Genomic DNA, 21,633 nt, shown 5'->3' on the forward strand with positions numbered 1-21,633 from the left:
GACAGAAGGTTCTGGTCACCAGTTAATTCTTCAACAATTTGATTTTTTTTTTTTTAAACAGAAAGATGTTTTGATATATTATGGGGGAAAAACAGGAAGAGACTTATCCTAGATTTAATCTATTAATAATCTGCTGACAGATAATAGAGTCATTAGAAACAGATTCAGGGTGTACTTCTGCAAATTATTTGGGGTTATCTTAAGTATGCAATGTTAGATAAAATGCAATAACAGTGAATTAAAAAATAATTCAAACGTTAAAAAAGGATTAGTTCGCGGATTCTGAGATTTTACTTCAAAATTATACTTGAAATAAGCGCTGGGGGGGTTACTAGTAAAAGCTGATGTTTGTATACGCCGGAACTAATCCATCGTTGATATCCTATTACGGACAAGATTGAACGACGCACAGTAGGCGGGACTCACTCTAGAACGACAGGCTCTGAACAAATAGGACTTCAGAACATACTTACTGTATGGAAAATGTTAACCAATCCCCCACAGTAGGGGGAGCAGCAACATACCAAACAGTAGAGAAGATACGAGCGGCATGACTTTGTAAATGAAGGTGTAACAGAACAAAATTTAAGTCCCAAACGATGGACTGTTGCTATTTACCGGCTAACATTACTTTCCCAGCTTATCCGGCCTGGGGGAACAAGTGCTGATAATGTTTCAGGTGGGAACAGAGAGAGTGTCGTAATGTTAGTCTGCATGACAAGCAGCAAATAAATTAAACAGTTCGTTCAGTATTCTGTAATTATGCTGCCACTTCCATCCATTTATCGTGCGATACGGAGAGCTGCGGTCCAAACATTCAGGACAAGGTCCGTTCTCAAATTGAATTTTTTAATCGCTGACTTTAACTTTCACTTTCCTATTTTACTCAGTTTAGTCCTTTGCTGTTATCAACAGTATCAGTTTATTTGTCTGCCAGCTCTCTAGGGTCCTGGCTCATATTTAATTATTTATCTAGTTCTTAAAACTCAGTTTCATTTAAATTCACGATTTACAAATGTATATGTTTCAGTGTAGGGTATAGCCATGTAAAGTTAATACCTGACATACTGGGAGATGACTTGTGTGTAGTCTTACATTTCTAACAAGTCTAATTAATAATGTGACACTATCATTTTCTTATCACCAGTGGGATAACCTCTCCCTGCCGACTCCTGTCCTCCTGTGATGGAGTCCCCGCTGGACTGGCCGATGCTGACACCATCTTCGCGTTGTCATCAGGTCATGGCAGGTGTGGGGTGGCGGTGGTACGTGTCAGTGGTCCCGCCTCAGCTACAGCCTTGAGGTGTATGGCACGGCTCACGCACCATCTGCCTCCACCCAGAACTGCCCTGTTGCGAAAGATCACAGACCCCCGCTCTGAAGAAGTGCTGGACCGTGGACTTGTCCTGTGGTTTCCAGGTGTGACACCTTGAAAAACACTTATGTTATATTATGTTTTAGAAAGATAATGACACATGAATAATTTTGTAAAATCCTAAAGAAAAGGATGCTGAAGAACACCAAAACGTTTTTTCTTGCTTTCTTCTGGCAACATTTATTTATTTATGTTTTATAAGAAAATATGTAGGTAAAACATCACCTGCCTCTGGCATATGTATGTATTTGATTTTTGTATCTTTATGAGAGTGATGGTAATGTAAGCCTACCTAATGGTGCAACACTACGTGCTCAAGTGAGCTGCATAAGCATATCATCCAAATACTAGATGGAGTTTAGTCTCACCTGCCGTGTTCAACATGTTTTGAACACTTCTGTCTCTCTGACATTTTGAGTTGCCAGCCTAGAAAATTTGATTGCTCTGATTTATCTCATCAGAAGAATCCATTGGTTAGAGAGTCCTGTCTTAGTTTCATGAAGATACTGCTCTTGAGAACAAATACTAAGGATAAAGTGCGTCTCTATCTTTCATTTGCTTTTGTCATCAGCCCCTCACAGTTTCACAGGAGAAGACAGTGTGGAGTTCCACATCCACGGTGGTCCTGCTGTCATTACTGCTGTCTTACAGGCTCTAGGTAACACACAGATGTTGTTATGAGTAAGAAACAGTGTTAATCAACTTGATAGAATGCAATATAGCACACAATATGAGATGTTGTTTGTATGTGGTATGTTTGTCTTTATGACCTCAGCTTTCCAGGCTCCTAACCTTTCAAAACAGTCTGTGGCAGTCTATCACTTTGACCCAAAGGAAACAACACATGCATTCCTTTTTCTTATATAAAATATATGCATTAGCAAGTCAATCTGTGATTTGCAGACTTTTCCCCTGAAGTTCCCTTATTGGCCTTCTAGAGGGCAGTATTGTAATACAAAACTAACTTCTTACTAGTTAAAGCTGCCGTCGGCAGGTTTTCAAAATTCCGAGTCTAAAGTCGGAAAATTCGAACTGATACAGCTTTCAGGTCCCTCCCCCAAACCCCTCCCCCTCTGTGGACGAGGTTGTGCACGTGAGTTCACACCAGTGTGCGCGCACACAAGCTGGGGGCAGACTCACGCTCAGCATGGTTGGTGACTGTTCTGCTCAGATAATAGATAAATAATGAACCTAACGTGATTGGTTAAAAACAGCCGGGAGCGCTCGATTTTTGCAAGCACGATTACAGGCTTTAGAGGGAGCTACAGAATTCGGGATTTTTCCTAAACAGCCTATTTAATATTCTACTTCCAGAATCCCATGACAGTTCAAGCTAATATGACTAAAAAAAAGTTGCCGACGGGAGCTTTAATGTAATGCAATCATTTATTAATCAAGAATAGTTGCTATACAATATATGTGAAAGATTTTTTCAGTTTTAAAACAAAGAAGAGAGCCAATGAAAATGTTTGCAGCATCATAAGCAGCCTCTAATAGTCTATAATATTTATTATACATCCTGACCCCTATTTCCCAAATGGTTTCATGCTCACCATTGTCTCCTAATGGGTTTTAAAAACCGTCTGAGAGAACAATGCACATGTAACCTTGATAACCTACAGATGCGCCTGTTTTCATTTCGAGTGAACCCCATGTGACATATGACCCTATGTTTGATCCTGCTCTGTGTGTGTGTGTGTGTGTGTGTGTGTGTGTGTGTTTGTGCACATTCGGCATGCACATGTCTTTCCATTTCTTCATGTTTTTGTTTGTGTGTATGTTTTTGCAGGAAGCGTGCCCGGCATGAGGCCTGCTGAAGCTGGGGAGTTCACGCGGAGGGCTTTTCAAGCAGGGAAGCTGGGTTTAACCGAGGCAGGTCAAGAGGAGCGTGTGTCATGACCTCTTCAGTGTTATGTTAGCCTACAGGGTGAATGTGGAATAAACAAGGTCAAAACTGAACAGGGATTTCAAATGCATGAGATGTTAATGGTACAAATTTGCCTTTTTTTTTTTTTTTTTTTTTTTTACTTATTTTTGCCTTCTGGCATTTATATCTTTGGTTTGTCAAAGATTTCTGCATAACTGCAACTTATGGTCCTCTGTAGATGAGGGCATTTGTATGCTTTGACATATGCAGGCTAATGCATTTATAGCTGTCTGCTTTGAGTCAGTTTATTAGTGTGTACAGTAAATGTAGTATTTATGAATAGGCTTAAAAATCTCCATGAAAATTAAGACAATGCAGAAATATTGCCTAAGTCAAAATAATTACTCTCATATTCTAGTAATCAATGTAATTATGTGATAATATAAACTCAAATTTCCCTGAAATGAATTTAGCTCTGATGTATAAACAGCAGTAGGTGACAGAAGTAGCATAAACTATGCCCAAAGCATTACATTTCCAAAGCCATATAATCTCATCTGTTAATAAAATGAGAATAACCCTAACCCTTATGCTGTTAGTGAGAGTTTAAATTATATTGCAAGAACTAGACTGTCTGTGTAAATGCACAAGTGTATAATTGATATCCTGTGTAATTCTTCTTGAAGGTGGAAGGACTTGGAGATCTGATCCACGCAGAGACAGAAGCCCAAAGGAGACAAGCTCTTCGACAGATGTCAGGGGAACTGGGACGGCTCTATCAAGACTGGAGCCACAGATTGAAACGGGTAGGTCTCCTGGTCGCACAGAGACTGGTGATGTAGAAAGGGGTTTAATGCTGTAGGCAGACAGATGGTTGGAGCATTTGCTGCACCATTTTGGGTCCAGTCTCAAACCCACTGAAAGAAACCATAGAGAAGCACAATTTTACCAAATGTGAAATCGAGACATTCATCAGTGAAGTAGTGGAAAAGGAATCTGTTTTATTTGGTACACACAAAAACTGCTGAATGGAAAAAGTAACAGAAGTTATCAGCTCTGTAATTTCAGAGCAGAGGACCCTACTGAGCTAGAAAATAAATAGTTTTTCTGACTGCAGGCGAAAATGCACAACAGCTCACACAGGACAACACAACCTCTGTCTTATCTACAACAGGTGAACACAGACTTTACATTATGGAGTCTTGAGGAGGGAGACACAGATTTACAGATCTCTCATGGTATATTGGTTGTTTTTTTAAGCTGCATTTGGATGCCCAAAGCAGCGCATGAGCAAATTTTGTACCAGAAAATCTGACCAGTCTTTAAATACTCATTGGTAAAGTTTTCCACAAGCATCCTTATGCATAACCATGATGCATGGTTATTATTTTCACTCACAATTACACTAGGGTATAGTAGAAACAAACAAAACAAAACAAACAAACTTAAAAGAAATTAAATAAAAATAATAATTATTCTTTACTTATCAAGCGAAATTGTTTTGTTTTGTGTTGAATTTTTCCAGCTTTTTTTCCATTTTCACTTTTAGTGTGAATTGCTCCATAAATGTGTTTAGGCGTGGTCTGAAGAATGCACAAGCTGTGCACATCCTCTCTGCTCAGCCTACTTTTCTGTGTACAATTATGCACCTGGTCTGTGAGTGAGAAAGATGTGTTAAATGACTTCATTTAAAAAGGTCAAATGGAATATGTGTTCTAACGTTAAGGTTGTCATGATACTAGAGTTTCAAACTTGTTACCAATTCCCTGGAAAATATTTTTCTACCATTTTCAATACCACAGGTGGAAAAAAAATAACAAAGATCTTTGTTACCACCATTTTGAGCGATTGTTTGCACACAGACTTATTGACATTTTTAACCTTTATTTGGTCGCCTACCTAATATATCCAAAATAATTTGCTTTGCTTTTTTAATTTTAGACGAAACATGGCTGTGAAGGTCCTTCAACAGCAGCACTCACTGTTGTAAATTAGTCTTATGTTGCCAGCAGCAGCCAGCTCAGTGTTGTTCACGTGTTTGGCCGCCGGCAAGGGGAGGAGCTGTATGCCTATCTGTCTGCAGCGGGTCTTTGTCAAGTTGTGTGTTAATGGAGGCGAAAATGGCATGTTGGTATTGATTCCGCTTCAAATGAGTATCTAATGCAATGCTTATTTTAAGTGTCTGACTAGCTTTTATTTGTCAACACCAGCATTTATACAGATTAAAGTATTGTAAAATGAAAATTACTATGTTATAAATCAAATTACAAACTACTTTATACAGATATTACATAGCAGATACTGCTGTTATTGTACATCAATATTTAATTGTACAAAATGTACTATATATCAAAATAAATTAAAAAAGATGACCTCGCTATCGCTACATTATTTGAAGTAGGTTTATAGCAATCCAAAGTTAATGTAACGTATTAATTACATTATGTGTTGCAGCCTCTCCTGCACAGAGAAGAGTCATTGTAAAAGTCTTTTTCCATGGGCGGGAATGGCCTCCTGCACCTGTGCTTACTACAGTGGAGCTGATGATAAACCAACTGAAAACACTAACAACATTATTTGACCAGTATGTTGTGTAGAAGGTGTGTAATATTGTTTGTTTTGTCATATGAAAAGCGGGCCTTTAGATGTCCTGTTGAAAAACAGAATTCTGTCTAATTCCAAGTGAGCTGGAAAGCAGAAACAAGCTGTACTCCTGGAGTTTTCCCTGCAGAGATGTTGGAAAGAACCTGTCTGTACTGAGCTGCAGGTCAGACCTCAGTGGTTTCACTCCCACACAATGCCTTTGTTCCTTTTTGGTATCTCTGCAGCTGTTTTTAGAGGAATCCGAGATTTCCTGTTTTCATGGTGCTGCAGAACGTGTAGTACGTGTGATCCTGTTCAATACTGAGAATCAAAACACTTATCGATACATATATGGTCTGATATTTAAATATGAATAAATAAATACATACATAGTTAATCACAAAAATCCTCCATTAATCTTTAAAATGCAAATATTCAGTGAATCAGCGCAAATAGTTTTACTGAGATTGTTATATCTGTTCTCATTTCTTCACATTAATACTAATCTAGAATGAACTATTTCTTTAAAGACATGTTGTATGCAATTGTTGATATCTTGTGTTAAATGTAGTGGCCAAGGAGTTAAAGTCATAAACCACAACAGTGTTTTTGTAATTCTTCACAACTGAGTCACGGCTGCTATGAAACTCTGTTGAGCCGTTCATTCCTCAAAGTTGTTCTTAAAGAGTCAAATCAGAGTCTCTGTTAACGACTAAAAACATGTAGTATTATGAATTATTGTAGTATTTAGTATTATTCTAGTATTGTCCATCTCTTAACATCTGCCTTTAAGTTACTTTTTGATTTCTTTTTGGTAAAAAAAATGAAGAGTACCAACAACACTGTGCCATCTGAGTAGTGGTTTAGTTTTTCTTATCTCTAACGTAACTTATAGGCTTCTACCATGGGGTCCCCACCCCGTTAAGGAGAGTGCCAGTGATCTCACACAGGGACCTGAGGCCAGCAGTTCACAGATTTTTGTCAAAATTATGTTGTGGATAATAAAAATTCTGTGTGAGGATGAAGGGCTGCTGTTACACACTGATGTGTGTTGGTAGTGTGTTTTATATACAAAGTAACTGAGTTCTTGAATTCTACAACCCTGCACAAACAGCTAACTGATTTATTTTTTTTTGTATCTTAGTGAATATCATAACATTGTAAACAGAATGCTGTTGCACCTAGACTGGCGAAACACACAGCTCTGGGTATTTCTCCCATTCAGCACCACTTACCTGTTGGAAACAGCCTTTAACACCTTTAGTAACATTGAAAAATTTAAAAAAATAATAAAAAGTGAGAGACTTTCAGAAACATCACTCCTGACTTCTCATCCCTGCAAGCTCCCCTGCTGTAGAAGTATAAATGGTCAGAGAGTTCAGTTTACCCTGAAGGAAAGAAAAAAAATCGGCAGGTTTAACCCTTTAACATCCTGCTCCAGCACATTTTTCACTGAATTAACTTACCGTAACCATCTCTAAAACTCGGTTTAGATATGTAATGCTAAAAAGAAAGTGTGTGTTATGTTACTTTTTCAAAATGTCATACTTTTCCCATAAAGTGTCACCCCAACCATTTGTGAGAAAAGCATTGGTTCTGTTCTATTAGTGCTAGTCCATGGAAAAAGGAACACTGCAGGAGGGCTGTGACCCCAGGCCAAAACCTCATCGTTATGGCAGTGGTTCAAACCCTCCTCTTCTGTGAACTGGCACCAGAACCGAACTGCCAGTCCAAGTGTTGTCCCCTGAGAAACATTAAGCTTTGGTCAATGGCTTTGGTTCCTAGAAGTCATTTAAACATTATTTTGGACTCGATCCAAAATCCAAGCCAATCAGATATGTGCAATCTGTATGATATCTGATTGGATTGAGTCCAAAATAATGTTTAAATGCAATCTGTATGATGGTAGGGGTCAACTCTCCTTCTGACACCTGAACAATGACACTTTTTTCACCGTTCGCTTCCCACATTTGTAAATGGGGTAAAGTTTGTGAATCTGATGCATCCTGTTTTTGTGCAGCAGCACTACTATTGTGTTTAGCATAAGTCAAGATACTGATCGGAGATGTGGCGGATATATAGTAGCGTTTCTCCAGCCGCAGTCTAAATTAAGATGAATTACAAACATGTGGCAGTGAGCTAAAATAGCAGCAAGACGACAAATAGAGCTGATGTGATTTTTAATTTGAGTATGTTTGATACATTCACTGTGTGGATGTATAAGAACACTTGAATAAAAAAAGAAACAGGAATGTAAGTTACTATACCTTCATGTGAAGAGGGTGGTAACAAGAAAAAACTGAAGTCTTTTTTAGAGTAAGTACTTTTCTTTTGGTAGGTATTATTTGGAGAGGTATGATACACATTGGACATGTGGCTGAGACACTGCTATGTGTGTTTTTGAGCGCCGTATAGCTCGACCGGTTAAGCTGGTGTCTCCCGAGTCTGTAGTTCCTCTACGTAGCCGGCCCGGGTTCGAGTCTTGGTCTGAGGCGTCCCGCGCTCTCTTTGCCCCCTTTACTGTTCACCTACCTTCAGTTAAATGCCACTTGAACCCACAATTAGCCTATTTGTTCTTTGTAAAAAAATATATATATATATATATATATATATATATATATATAAAAAATTCTATTAGCAAACCTACAAAACCAGGGTCCAGAAGGACTACTTCCATTGGTAAATAATTTGACATTACAGTTTGGTGTTTCACATGAGTACAGGCAGAGATTAGTGTGATCCTCGGTCCAACATACCTTTTGCAACATCAGTGACTCGCATCTGTTTGATTATTTGGCACTTTCTGCACTACAGTGTCTTTCAATGTTTCTGAAAGAAGAGAAGAAAATTAGTTCAAGTGCAAAAAATTGATTAATCCATGTTGTTTTTTTCATTGTTATATTGCAGTTACCTCTTTAAAGTAATGCTAAAGTTGCAACTGATTACTAACATGGCTAACAACAAATTAAAGAATCAAAAAAGGGACCACGTGTACCCTGGTACCAAACATTAGTGATAGGCCAGTATTGATAGATGATATTAATCAACCTATATAAATACAATGAAATGATAAGTAACGGATTATTTTGGTTTCTTAAATATGATTAATGACGGTACACTGCATTTATCTCATTTATTTCATTTATCTTTTTTTTCTAATTTGCACTTTGAAGGTGAAAATGAGTGACTTGATAATTATGTGATATTATGTCTTGATATTATTGATAATTAGCATATTATTATTATTATTATAATCTTTGTTAAAACATTTAGTAGACTGCTTGTATATTTTAATGTATATTTGTGATAATAAATTGTTTAAGAAAGAAAAAAATTGATTTATTGAAGCGTCAAATGAGTATTAGCAGCAATATGTATACATTCAGTTTTTATTAACACTATATGAATATTTAAGAATGGAGATCATGAATTCCTTAAACTCACATCTGCCTCTGTTTTTGTGTTTGTTTAGTGACATTTTGTATCCTTGGATGAATAAACATGTTTAATTTTTATGTCTTTGTCTTGGTTAAAGAATTAGTTTGACTTTTTTAAGCATCGCCCTCTGTTTTTGTCCCAGTGTCTGGCACATGTCGAGGCCTTCATAGACTTCAGCGAGGATGAGCTCATTGAGGATGGAGTCTTAGAACAAGGTATGTGTGCACTTTGACATCTGTGCTGAACAACAACAGGACACTCATCCCCTGGGCTTTAGATGAGGGCGAGGAGGTCTGTGGGCTCTGTCATTCTAAGGGGAGAGGAGTATGGCTGCTTTTCCTGTTTGGATCTTCAACTGGCCCGTTTGCTGCACTGTAGGGAGAAACTATTGACATGAGAAGCTGCTCAGATGACTATTTCCTTAGGAAGTGTGGAGAGAAGTCCAGAGGGACAGCATTCGTTTTTCCTTCAAAGATAGCCTGTCAGGAATAGTGCTGTGAGCAGCACCACACTGCCCCACCATTCTGTCAGTGCCAAGGTTTCCCATCTGTGTGTGTGTGTGTGTGTGTGTGTGTGTGTGTGTGTGTATGTGTATGTGTAAATAAACGAGGGATTTAAGTCTGTCGCCTGCTGCCTGAGCACTGTCAGCGCTCTTCAGGAGCCTCAAATGTTGTGAATTTTCAAAACGGTAAAGGCTGCAGATGATTGTTTCGGTGGCGCAGAGCAGCAAATAACAACAAACTTGTTTCCAAAAATGGCAAAGCTGGCATAAACATTCTTTCTACTTTTTCTAAAATTAAGATAACTAGCTGTGGATCTACAGCTAGTTATCTTAATTTTTCGCTACCAGAATCACTGTTAATTCTTAATGAATAAAAAAGTATTTTGCCGTCTTCAGTGCCTTACAGTTCCTGTCACCCTCTACAGTGGACAGATCAGTGTGCGATCTCCAAGCAGAGATTGAGCAGCACCTGCAGGACGAGAGGAGAGGTGAGCGGCTTCGCAGCGGAGTCCAGGTGGTCATCGCGGGAGCCACCAATGCAGGGAAAAGTAGCCTCCTCAACAAACTCTGTAAGAGAAAAGAAAACCAGCCCACATGCAATCCCACACATCCGCACCCACACAGCAAAGAGATTAAGATTAAATATGATATCACGGCACCTTTCGCCGTGGTTTGGTAGCACAATTGAAGCTACATCTGTCATACCGAAGCAGCATGGACTCAGAATATTGAAAAATATGTGTGATTCATTCAAATTTAAATACTGTGCTACCCGACATTAGCTACTGTCTGACTTTGAAATAACACACTTTGAATGTCAACACCGCCATCGTGAGTTAAAGTGCTAATTCTGGGGAAAAAAAGTCTGCTTTTGCATATTTATCAGAAGTTACTGATCAGACTGTTGTGGAGCGATCAATCTCTGCTGATTTAGACAGTGAGATGGCTGACATTTAAAGCTCTTTTATTTTTTTTGTCATATAATAAAATGCAACAATGAGGTAATGTCAAAAGACTAATGAGATACATGACTGCTAAATATTTATTTCTAAGTTTTGTTTACTTTCTAACCTTTAGCCTCAGTAAATCTATCTCCTCAGTGCACGTCTGCACTGCAGATCATTTTGGGTTATGATAATCTGCATCTAATTAACCGGCCTGTCACCATTTGAATCACATCATAATATCTTCTTTATCGTTAGACGATTTTTTTAGATTTAATGGAAGTTATGTGTTGCATAATGATCAGCTGTGACCACTATGCAACCACTGTCATAACCGCTGCTTCCAATGTGTCCAAGAAGCGCTGAGAACTTCACGTAAAACAGAGAGAAGTTTGAGGTCACTTATCCGATCTCATCTTGTTATGTCACTTTGTTTGCCACTTTTCTAAATCACCTCTACTTGTATTTGTGATTGTGTATGCTCAAGTGGTGCCAGCCTAATGAGCCTAATTTTAGAATCAGTTTACATAAACCCTCTGGACTCGAAGTTTGGCACGGGCTCGTGAGAGCTTCCTATCAGGATAACAAGCTTAGTTGTTAGTTATCAGATAAAATTCTGTTATTCTTGCTTAGCTGGCAGCATGGTGTCATGAAGACACATGAGAACACGTTGGACAGAATGATACAGAACAACTGGGTGAGGTTTTATGCTATGTTATTTGATTACAGTCTTTTTCTCATACTTATTGATAGATAGATAGATAGATAGATGGATACTTTATTAATCCCGAGGGAAATTTAAGGATCCAGTAGCTTATACAGGCGGGCACAGAATACACAAATCACTGATATATTATTATCGTTATTACATGTTCTTACACAGCGAGCTGCATGTTGTACAACAAGTGAGTGAACTCATAGCTGAGTTAGTTTAGAATGATTGTTGTTTTTTGGCAAAATATGACAGCATAAGAATGATTATTTATGTAATCGAATAAAATCTTGATATTAGGGTAACAAAATAAAGGAATGTCATCTTTTAGTATTAGTTAGTGAGTTAAAGTGCTGCAAAATGTGGCCACAGTTCTAACATGCCTCTTTGTCATGAAGAAAGTTTCAATTTCAGACTTCAGACTTCTTAGTTTTTTGTTTATTTGTTTTTTTGGGGGGGGAGGCTTTTATGCTTTTAATGGATAGGACAGTTTAGAGAGACAGGAAGCAGAGGGCAGAGAGAGGGGGAACGACATGGAGCAAAGGGCCGTCCGATGCGGGACTCAAACCGGGGGCAGCTGCAGCGAGGACTATAGCCTCTTGTACATGGGGCGCCCGCTGTACCCATTACGCCACTTAGTTTGATGTGGACAAAAAATAGAGAGTTTAAATGTAACCTGAATGATGGTTGGTTCATTTCTGGTGTGAAAATATTTTTAGGATGGTCCAGACCAGTCACAGAAGGTAAAGGTGAGCTTTAGCTAAAACCTGAATGATGAAAAAAAGCGCCTGCCAGCACACCTTCACAGAAACATGCCTGTCTATAAACCAATCAGTGTCAAGTTTAGGGAGATGAAGATTACATCGATGATGACAACAGAGCATACCACCATGTGCAAAGTTGTGCTTACATAAATTAAGCTAAACCTAACTTATATACTCAGTTAAACGGAAACATATGTTGGACCATTGGACTTCTTTTAAGTCCCCTTCATACTACCTGAACAACTTTGACCTGTCAAGGCCTGCTACAGACAGCAGTGCTGAACTGTCACATGTGCCCATTTGAAAGTGCTTTTGTTGCCTAGCAAAAGTCAGCCTGAGCATTCTTAACAATCAGCGAATACCTTTCAGTATTTTTCTGCTACAGTACCTCCTCTGTGGGATCATAGCAAATGTTTTAGTCTTCGCTCCCCATCAGTGAGCCGTGTCACCACTTTCAGTAGGTATGAACCACTGCATAACAGGTACATTAAACAAGGCCTATCCGTCAAAATTACCCCCTTATCAAAGTCACTCAGATCCTCACGCCTCCTGCCAAAGTTTTCTTACAGATTAACCTCAAGAGCAGAGTGGTCCCTTTCTTCCTGATATGTATATTATTCATTTCATCCTTCAGTGGATTTAATGTTGTGGCTGATCACTTTTATATTTGTCTTGTTGTGGCAAATGCAATTTAGAATGCCACTTGTATGTTACTTTGTGGTGAGCAGATGTATAGCTTACTCTTCATTAAATTGTTCAAATTATTCTAATTATATTTGTGTATATGTATATGTGTGTCTTATTTACTGAATGTGTATATATATATATATATATATATATATATATATATATATATATATGTGTGTGTGTGTGTTTGGAAAGTTGGACATTTGGTCATTTTTGACAAAAGTTTTGAATAGAGAGCTGGGTCTTTTTTTAAATAATTATAGTATTCTAAAATACCACTATCATGATGCTTTGATTCTTCTGAAATCCAGGCCAGAGACCTGCAGCTATTGTGTCTCCCATTGCTGGAACCACCAGAGATGTAGTAGAGACAGCACTGGACATTGGGGGCTTCCCTGTGCTGCTGAGTGACACAGCTGGCCTCAGAGACAGCCAAGACCTGGTGGAGCAGGAGGGAGTCCGACGGGCTCGGGAAAGGTAGGGGAGGACATTTTTTTTTTAAATGTCGTTCAGATTGAAGATTTTTCTCTTAAATGAATAAAAACCACCAACGTTCTGAAGGTTTTTGAACTGGTTTGACTTCAGAAAAAGGGATCACGGTGCCCAGCAATGGCTTCCGTGGAGTACTGCTGCGCTTCTTCAGAGCCGTTCACACGTGTGTAATTTAAAAGAACAAATTAGTCTGAAAACAAAGAAAGGAAGAAATAATTCACTTCTGTTATGTCTGAGTAACTGCCAGAGTTTATATTATAACTGAGAAATGGTTATAAATACATAGGACAGACGCACTCAGGAGGTTGCATAATAAAGAGCCACCTTTCCATGCTGGAGAGTTTTTACAATTAAGAGATTTTTCATGTGTGGCTGACATATGTTGCCGCTCACTGACAGCTGCATCCATTGTTTACACCAGGGAAGAATAGCCATAGTTGCAGCATTCGTCATCACTGCTTTATGATATACAAACTGGCAAACACAGAGACACTCTGGCATGTGCACATTATTGAAAACAACATTCAGAAAAGCCGCTTTCGGACAGACAGTTCTAAGAAAGTAGTTATCAGAACTACCCTCCTCGAATTTCGTTCTGATAACTATCCTTCCCCAGCGGAACTGTTTCAGTCTGCATTCGCACATGAGTCGGGACCTGATAGGGACTGATGCGCCGCGCGCAGCCATCTGCTTCAGTGACGTGTTAGCCGTTTAGCGCTACATTCAAACATAAAACAAAACCCGTAAAAGTAAGGAGAGTAGAAAAAACACCACCAAGAAGCTAATATGGAGAGCGGGGAGGCCACTGTGTTTATGGTCTGCATGATGGTGATATTAATCATGGACAATCACATCAGGCGTCTAATATCGAGGCTGGAAGAGCACACAGAGAGAGTCAGGAGATACTTTTTTTATTTCATGAAGGAAGAAAGGAGAGCAGAGCGCTGCAGACAAATGAGACCAGTGTACGTTAACTTATTAAACACCCGCTGGTTGTGTCTGTGTCATATGATGAGACATTTCAGCCGTGATAGAATTACATGGGGCGTAGCTACCGACCACCACACACCTCCCTTAGATTAGTTCTATAGAAACATGAAAAGACCCGACCTCGGAGAAGGAGCTAAATAGTTATAGGAACTGAGGGAGAAAGCCCCGAGTTCCTGTATGTCCGAACACGGGAGAAAACGGCCCCGCGGATTAAAAGGTTATTAGAACTGCCAAAGGTTCCTACAGTCCGAAAGCGGCTAAACATGAACTCTGATGCGTTTTGACACATAATGAGTTTGGTGTTCGAGTGCTGAGGGAACATTTATTGAATTATAGATGAAAAAGAATAGTAAAGCTTTATAAGTTGCGTCTTGTTTTATGATGAAGTACAAAACTATGAAGTACAAGACTGCCAATGCTTTATGCAAATTCTCTCATTTAACCAATAAAATGTGTTATTGACTGTTAATTTAAGGACCTCAGCTAATACTCTTAATGAAGTATGACCATTTTCTTGCCAAAAAATATGACAATTGTTATATTGTCAATTGTTTCCCAAAGTGCTTGTGTTCTTGGTGGGAGGAAAACATCAGCCACAGCAGTTAACATTACACCTCTGCAATGTAAGAAAGATGAATAAAGAAGATGTATTATATTCCTCTGTGGGAAAACTTGTATAAATGTCTGTGTTTATTTATGCATTATACCTGTCTTAAGTTTTCTTGTGGCTAAATTCGGCACTCAGATGAAAAACAGATAAAAATCCAAATTAAGTCCTGACTACAAACATTTTGGGTGCTTATAGTCTCAGATTCCTTTGCCGTTTGTTTGGGTTATTTGGGCGACTTTTTGGCTCTATAGGAAGGGCGGGCACTTTGTGTCCTATAGGAAGCTTTGTGTGCTGGGAGCGGGACAGAGGCTGGTGACCTGGGTCACTTCAGGAAGGACGTGTTAAGTACAAGCATCCGCTGCCACTCCTGCTGCTACTAACAATTTCAAGCATGCAAGACAGCAGTATTTCAAATTAATTAGATTTAGAGTAATAGATTAAATATGTCACTGCTGGGGTTATTTTAGGTTTGCCGTGTGGTTCTAATGTGAAATAAACAGAAAACCAAGTTGCTGCTCTGAGAAATCTTGCTGGTGTGCTGTATATAGTTGGCAACATTTCTTGGAAGTGTAAATTACGTAAGATAGTATTTCTCAGCACTGAAATAGGCTGTGAAGCATGAAATTTACCCAAGTAAAATATATATGGATTACGTTAAATTGTTGTGACGGTGACCTGATGGTTAAAGTTGAGGCTGTTGTCGTTCCTCCAGGGTGCAGCAGGCTGATCTGACTTTGGTGGTTGTGGACTCTGCTCAGCTCCCCTCTGAGGTGCAGCCAGCTGCAGCCTTCCTACAGGAGCACCTGAGGAGTGTGCTGCCCTCCCCGGAGCAGCCTGGGACGGGTATTATATCATGGCTTTAGTAAACTGCATTTTACTTACGAAGGCACTACACTGGAAAAAATGCCCATCCAAAAATAAGTAAGAAAAACAACAAAGAAAAGACATTTTTGCTTGAAATAAGCAAAAAAAATCTGCCAATGGAACTAGTGAAATTCGGCTTGTCAAGATTTCTTGAAATAAGATGTGATATTTGGGACTTTTGAGATAAAAGTGATCTTGAAATTAGCTTAAAAACCTCTTCAAATGTCAAAAAAAATCTCAAAACAATTTGTTTTCAAGACTTTTTCATTTAACAAGGTATTCCAGATGTATTGTCTTCAAACAAGTCCCTATATCTTGCTGAAATAGTACTTGTTAGGCAGTTGTGTCTTATATTAAGTGTAATGAGATATTTTGACTAGAAATGAGACAAATATACTTGGTAAGACTTTGATTTTTTCCAGTGTACAAGCACAGTGAAACATTTGACTTTTATGGGTCTCTAATTCAGCACTCTGGTAAAGGTACAGTAAACTAAAAGTTGCCTGCAAGGTTTTGGTGTTTATTCCTTTTTGTCTCCAAAATCTATTGTGCAAAAAGCTCATTTTATTTCTCATCTGGCTTTAGAACATTGGGCCTCATGCGAGAACCGTTCGTACGCACAGATTTGTTCTTAAATCGTCCGTACGAGTGATTTAAGAGAATTTGCGCATTCACCAATCTTTTCGTATTTTACGTTTTCTTTCAGGTACGAACAGAATTTACGAGTGATCCAGACCTGTTGTAGGAGTTTCGTAAAATAGTCCGCTGTTATTCCAATCAAGTTTGCTTGACTAATGGATTGTATATTTAATTACTTTGAAGAAAACATAAATAAATATACATTATACCCCATAATTATGCTGACATTATTCTGTTTGACTTAAATTGTGCACCAATTGAAGGTTCATTTGAATCTGTATAACAAGGTCAATGGGAAGCGTAACCAGCGGCTGTCTTGCTACTTTTGGATGCCTTAGCAGCAGCGCGTCAGGCTCTTGGAAGAGACCGTGTGGAGACAGAAGATTCCCAAGGACTGTGCTGCTGCTAATATGCAGCTTGCTAGAGCCACAACTCCAGAGAAAAACACGCCGATCAAACCCAATTCCACCACACGTCCAGGTCCTCACCACCCTTGGATTTTTGGCCACTGGAACCTTTCAGAGGGAGACTGGAGACAGATCGGGGGTGTCCCAGTCCTCTGTGAGTCGTGCGCTCCCCTTGGTCATCAAAGCTCTCATCAGTTTATCCCCCATGGTACATCAAATTCCCATACACCGCTGTCCAACAAGTACAAATTAAGAGGGACTTTCATGCCGTGGCTGGACTGCCAAACATAATTGGAGCACGAGACACACATACGCATCAAAGCACCCGTGCTGTCGTGGAGCGCACTGAGCTGAAGGCCAGGTGGGTGTGTCTCGATACCTCGTTCATGGCGCAATATTGCCATGAACGAGGGTCTCCTACTACCTGAACCAGCCCAGGCAGACCAGAAGCTGTGGTGCCAGAAGACCCCCCCCCCTCATTAACCGCCCCATCAAAGTGCCATCATGATGAGGCAACAACTGATTGCACGGCTTTAGTTGCAGTCATCGAGCGCCTGCCCATGGCGAGGCGTTTTTTTTAAGCCATTTTCATATCAAACCATTTATTTTTTTTTCGGTGACATGGTATTAACAGCACTCCTAATTGCTTCCCATTTCTTCGGTTTAGCAGGTCCCGTAATTCCACTGCTGACATGCTAAAAATGACAGAATTTCCTTTTTGGATCTCTGAAAGCAGAACTTCAGTCTCAGAGCCCGTAAAGTTGTTCTTTTTGCGCCTTGATGCCATTCTCATTCTCAGGAAGCACAGCCTTATATGGTATAATTTTGGGCGTGGAGTATGCAAATCTACTATCCTCGTGCACGTGAACTTAGATACGCACGTGTGTGATTCATCATTTACGCAGGTCGTTTACACACTTTTTCCGAAGTTAAGAGCGCTTGTTGAATCTGACGTGGCGTGTTCGTACGAGACCTTTCGTACGAATAAAGTGAGAGAAATTTAGAATAAAAATACGAAAATGTTCTTGCATGAGGCCCATTGTCCCATAATTGTGGAACATGCAGGTGGTTGTTTGCAAACTTGAGATGTGCTGCAGTATTTTCAGTATTTTTCTTTTTTATGGAGGGTAGATGTTTGCTTTGTAGTGTCTTTCATATAAAACCAATTTAATTTAGTGTATTTCTCCTTGTGAATGCATAAAGAAGGATTGAAGCTAGTTGTAGAGATTCTGCAGGTGTTTTGCTGTAATATTGTTGTTCTTTTTCACCTTTTGATTGAATGTTGCGTTCTATATTGGATCTTTGGGTATCCTATGGAGAGAAGCAATAGTCCCAGATTTAGTAGAAAACAAGTCTTTGTATAGATTGATGAACATCCAGGTATTTGGAAATGGCTTTACAGACTTTTCCAGCTGTAAAAATCTTTGTATGAGTGTTTATTCTAAGTTCCTGTGGGAGTTGTTGTAACGTGGCTCTTTCCAACCATTTGGTCTTGAGAGGAGCAGACTGTGTCATTTTCACGACTTTGCATGACTTTATTTACAATATACAACACCACTTACTCATTCCAATGTAGAGTGTGAGTGATTGCTCACAGTGTTCAAACGATTAAATGTAGTAATGCCAAAACGTTCACAAACTCTAGTCCTTACATGTCTCACTGTACAGCTACTTTTAAAGTGAAATGGAGAATCAGTCACTTGTTTTACGTTCTGGGGATAGTCAAGGTCAGCGATTGAAGTTTGGGAGTCATCAAGATGAATTGAGCACAAGTCGCCTTGTCTGATTGTTTATTTATCACAATATTTCCTGCAGACAGGTGTCTCCTGGTGCTAAATAAGACTGATCTGCTGCCTGAGACTCTAAGAAAGAAGCTGGACGGGGAGCTGAGAGGGGTTTGGGGACTTCCTCCAGTGTCTCTGATCTCGTGTCAGACTGACGAAGGACTGAAGGACTTCCTCACAGCGTTGCACAGTTGTGTCAAGACTTTGTGAGTTTCTATGATTTATGATGGTCTGTTGCATCAGAACCAAAACTATTTGTCTTATTTACTGTAAATAAAGTATGAGGAAGTTAAAGGATAAGACCGTTTTTTTGACATTGGGCCCTTGATTTCACATTATAACATGATGTTCTACTCACCCCTGCTTTTTGTTGAACATTTGGAGCTGTTCCGAAGATATTCGCGAGGCGTCTGGCTGCTCTCTTGAGATATTCGGCCATGAAACGGTTTCCTATGGGCAAGTTTATACAGGCACAAACTATGCTGTTTATAATTTATTAATTACTGTACATTAGCACTGATAACGTGGAGGTGCGTCGCTTACTTAAAAAAATCCGGGTTACTGTAATTTAGATTTTTTTGTCGTAAAGTGGGTGTTACTGACGTCATCGTCGTGCTACTGCCACAGACAGCCCACAGACCTGCTGCCTATTTATTCATTCGGCTAAAATTCAAAATTAGTAACCCAGATTTTTTTAAGTAAGCGACGCACCTCCACGTTATCAGTGCTAGTGTAGAGTAATTAATAAATTATAAACAGCATAGTTTGTGCCTGTATAAGCTTGCCCATAGGAAACCGTTTCATGGCCGAATATCTCAAGAGAGCAGCCAGACGCCTCGCGAATATCTTCGGAACAGCTCCAAATGTTCAACAACAAGCAGGGGTGAGTAGAACATCATGTTATAATGTGAAATCAAGGGCCCAATGTCAAAAAACCGGTCTTATCCTTTAAGTTACACTCATATACGAATGATTTTTGTTTTTTTATGTGGATGCAGCACTTGCATGTACCGTAGGGGCTATTGTGCTTTAAAATAAATAAGTAAAATGTTTTGCTGATGGATTTATTAGAATGTGATGTTTTTATCCTGATGTTTGCTTTTCTTGGTCTGGTTTTCATCCACTAAAGCACAAATTTTATGGGATTTTTATTGAGCTGGTTCATTCTGTACTCTAAACATCCTCTCTAGGTGTGGTGATCCTCTCTCTGGTGCCCCCACCTTGACCCAGACTCGCCACAGGGCCCACCTTCAGCAGTGTGTGGCAGCCCTGGCACAGTATCTGCGATACCGGGAATCTGACCTCGCTCTGGCAGCCGAGGGTGTTCGATTGGCTCTCACCAGCCTGGGAAGAATCACTGGACGGGTCGGGGCAGAGGAGATCCTGGATATCATCTTCAAAGACTTTTGTATTGGAAAATAGAGAAGTAAGAGTGAAAAAATAGGCCGCTCAGAGAGAACAGCGGCACTCTCACAGTCCAACAGTATCAGTGAAGACACTGGAACAAAAAAGGACAAAGCCTCGGCTCTGTGCCAGCCTTAGAGACGCAGTGAGGGCACAGATACTGATGTCTGTGTTCTTGGCTGCAAAATACCTCCTCTCCCAAGACAGAAATGTTTGTTTTCCATTGGTCCTTTCTATCTGATTGAAATAGTTTAGCGTGATGTCAGTGCCTCAGAGGCCCAGTATACTGAACAAGTGTTTGGCAAGTGTTGAGTCATAATTAGAAATAGATTTCCAAAGCCTTTGATGGTGAATATTAGTCTCTGGGGTTGTAACAAAGCATCCAGGAACTTCCAAGGTCAAAGACTGATGGTTTGGATGTTTACTTGTACCTGGAAAATGAACTGTCTGTTTCGTTGTTGTTGTTTTTTGTGTTGTTTTGTCTATTAGTGGTGATGATGGAAGAAGCTGGGTTCATACAATATGCCATCATTCAATATTTGCAGCAACTTTGAAAGCCAGTTATTTTTTTACAAAACATGACGATCACATAACTGTATTGATGTTGTGCGATATCTCCAACGTGGAATACGTCCCTGAAGTAAATAAGTACAAAAGTTTAGTGGAAATTTATGTTATTGCGAACAATTAAATTATTAGAAAATGTACTGGTCTCCAAAGCTATTCACATTTAAGATGAATATTTCTTTCAAGATGGGTTTTTGAAGATTTTAGAGTGAAAATGGTAAGAAGCACCATGAAAGTGTCTGTTTAAGATAACTTTTATCAAAATCTCAAACCATAAAGGTGATTTAGATTTAAAAACCTTATAAAATACTCAAATTTAAAAAAGCTGATCCTCCTCAAACAGGACAGGACTATAACAGGATAACAAAAACAACCTCAGTTGGCCACTTCCTCAGCTCGAAAAGCAATCAAGAAATGGCAGTGAGTAGGAACAGTCTGGGTCAAATAAAGGTAAAAGAAAACATCCACTGCTTCTGCATTCTTTAAGGAACTTTTATCACAATCAGTGGCAGACGTTTTCAAAGTAATATCTAAATAAGAATGATGGAGGGTTTTTTTCGACTGATTCCAGTGGACTGATTGATTTGGTGCGGAATCTGACAACAAGTACATCTCTCCAACCATTAACAACAGGGTAGAACAGGGTAGGGTCAATCATGTTTCAGCCAGTTGCAAAAGGAAGGAAGGCAGAGGGAAAAATGAATTTGAGTCAATATCAGCAAATATTTGAAGTAAGCATTAGACTGTCTGTAAAGTTGCTGAAGAGACAAAGAGGATTGCTTCGGCAGCAGAATAACAACCTTAAACACCTTGAAACTCTTAAGAGACTAACTCAAAAGGCACAAGCTGAAAGTTTTTCTGTGATTTTTTTTTTTTTTTTTTTTTTCGGCTTTTCTGCATGTAAATCCCATTCTTTTCAGTTGGTTTGGGAACAGCTCACATCTTTTGCCACACACTGAGATAAATGATCTTCTCTTTAAGAAGTAGAATCCTTTCCATTGTTT

General features: G+C 39.3%; 1 protein-coding gene across 1 annotated transcript; it reads left to right on the forward strand.

Annotated features, from left to right (window-relative positions):
* Nucleotides 1-506: 506 nt before the first annotated feature.
* On the forward strand, nucleotides 507-20,767 carry gtpbp3 (GTP binding protein 3, mitochondrial). Its single transcript, XM_075485711.1, has 11 exons — nucleotides 507-827; nucleotides 1,148-1,419; nucleotides 1,947-2,033; nucleotides 3,165-3,247; nucleotides 3,929-4,048; nucleotides 9,406-9,478; nucleotides 10,191-10,334; nucleotides 13,184-13,349; nucleotides 15,677-15,807; nucleotides 18,690-18,864; nucleotides 19,849-20,767. Exons 1-11 carry the CDS (start codon nucleotides 763-765, stop codon nucleotides 20,078-20,080), a joined length of 1,548 nt encoding a protein of 515 aa, XP_075341826.1. The 5' UTR covers nucleotides 507-762; the 3' UTR covers nucleotides 20,081-20,767.
* Nucleotides 20,768-21,633: the final 866 nt, after the last annotated feature.

This window comes from Odontesthes bonariensis, chromosome 15 (assembly GCF_027942865.1).
Source record: "Odontesthes bonariensis isolate fOdoBon6 chromosome 15, fOdoBon6.hap1, whole genome shotgun sequence".
Classification (NCBI taxonomy): domain Eukaryota; kingdom Metazoa; phylum Chordata; class Actinopteri; order Atheriniformes; family Atherinopsidae; genus Odontesthes; species Odontesthes bonariensis.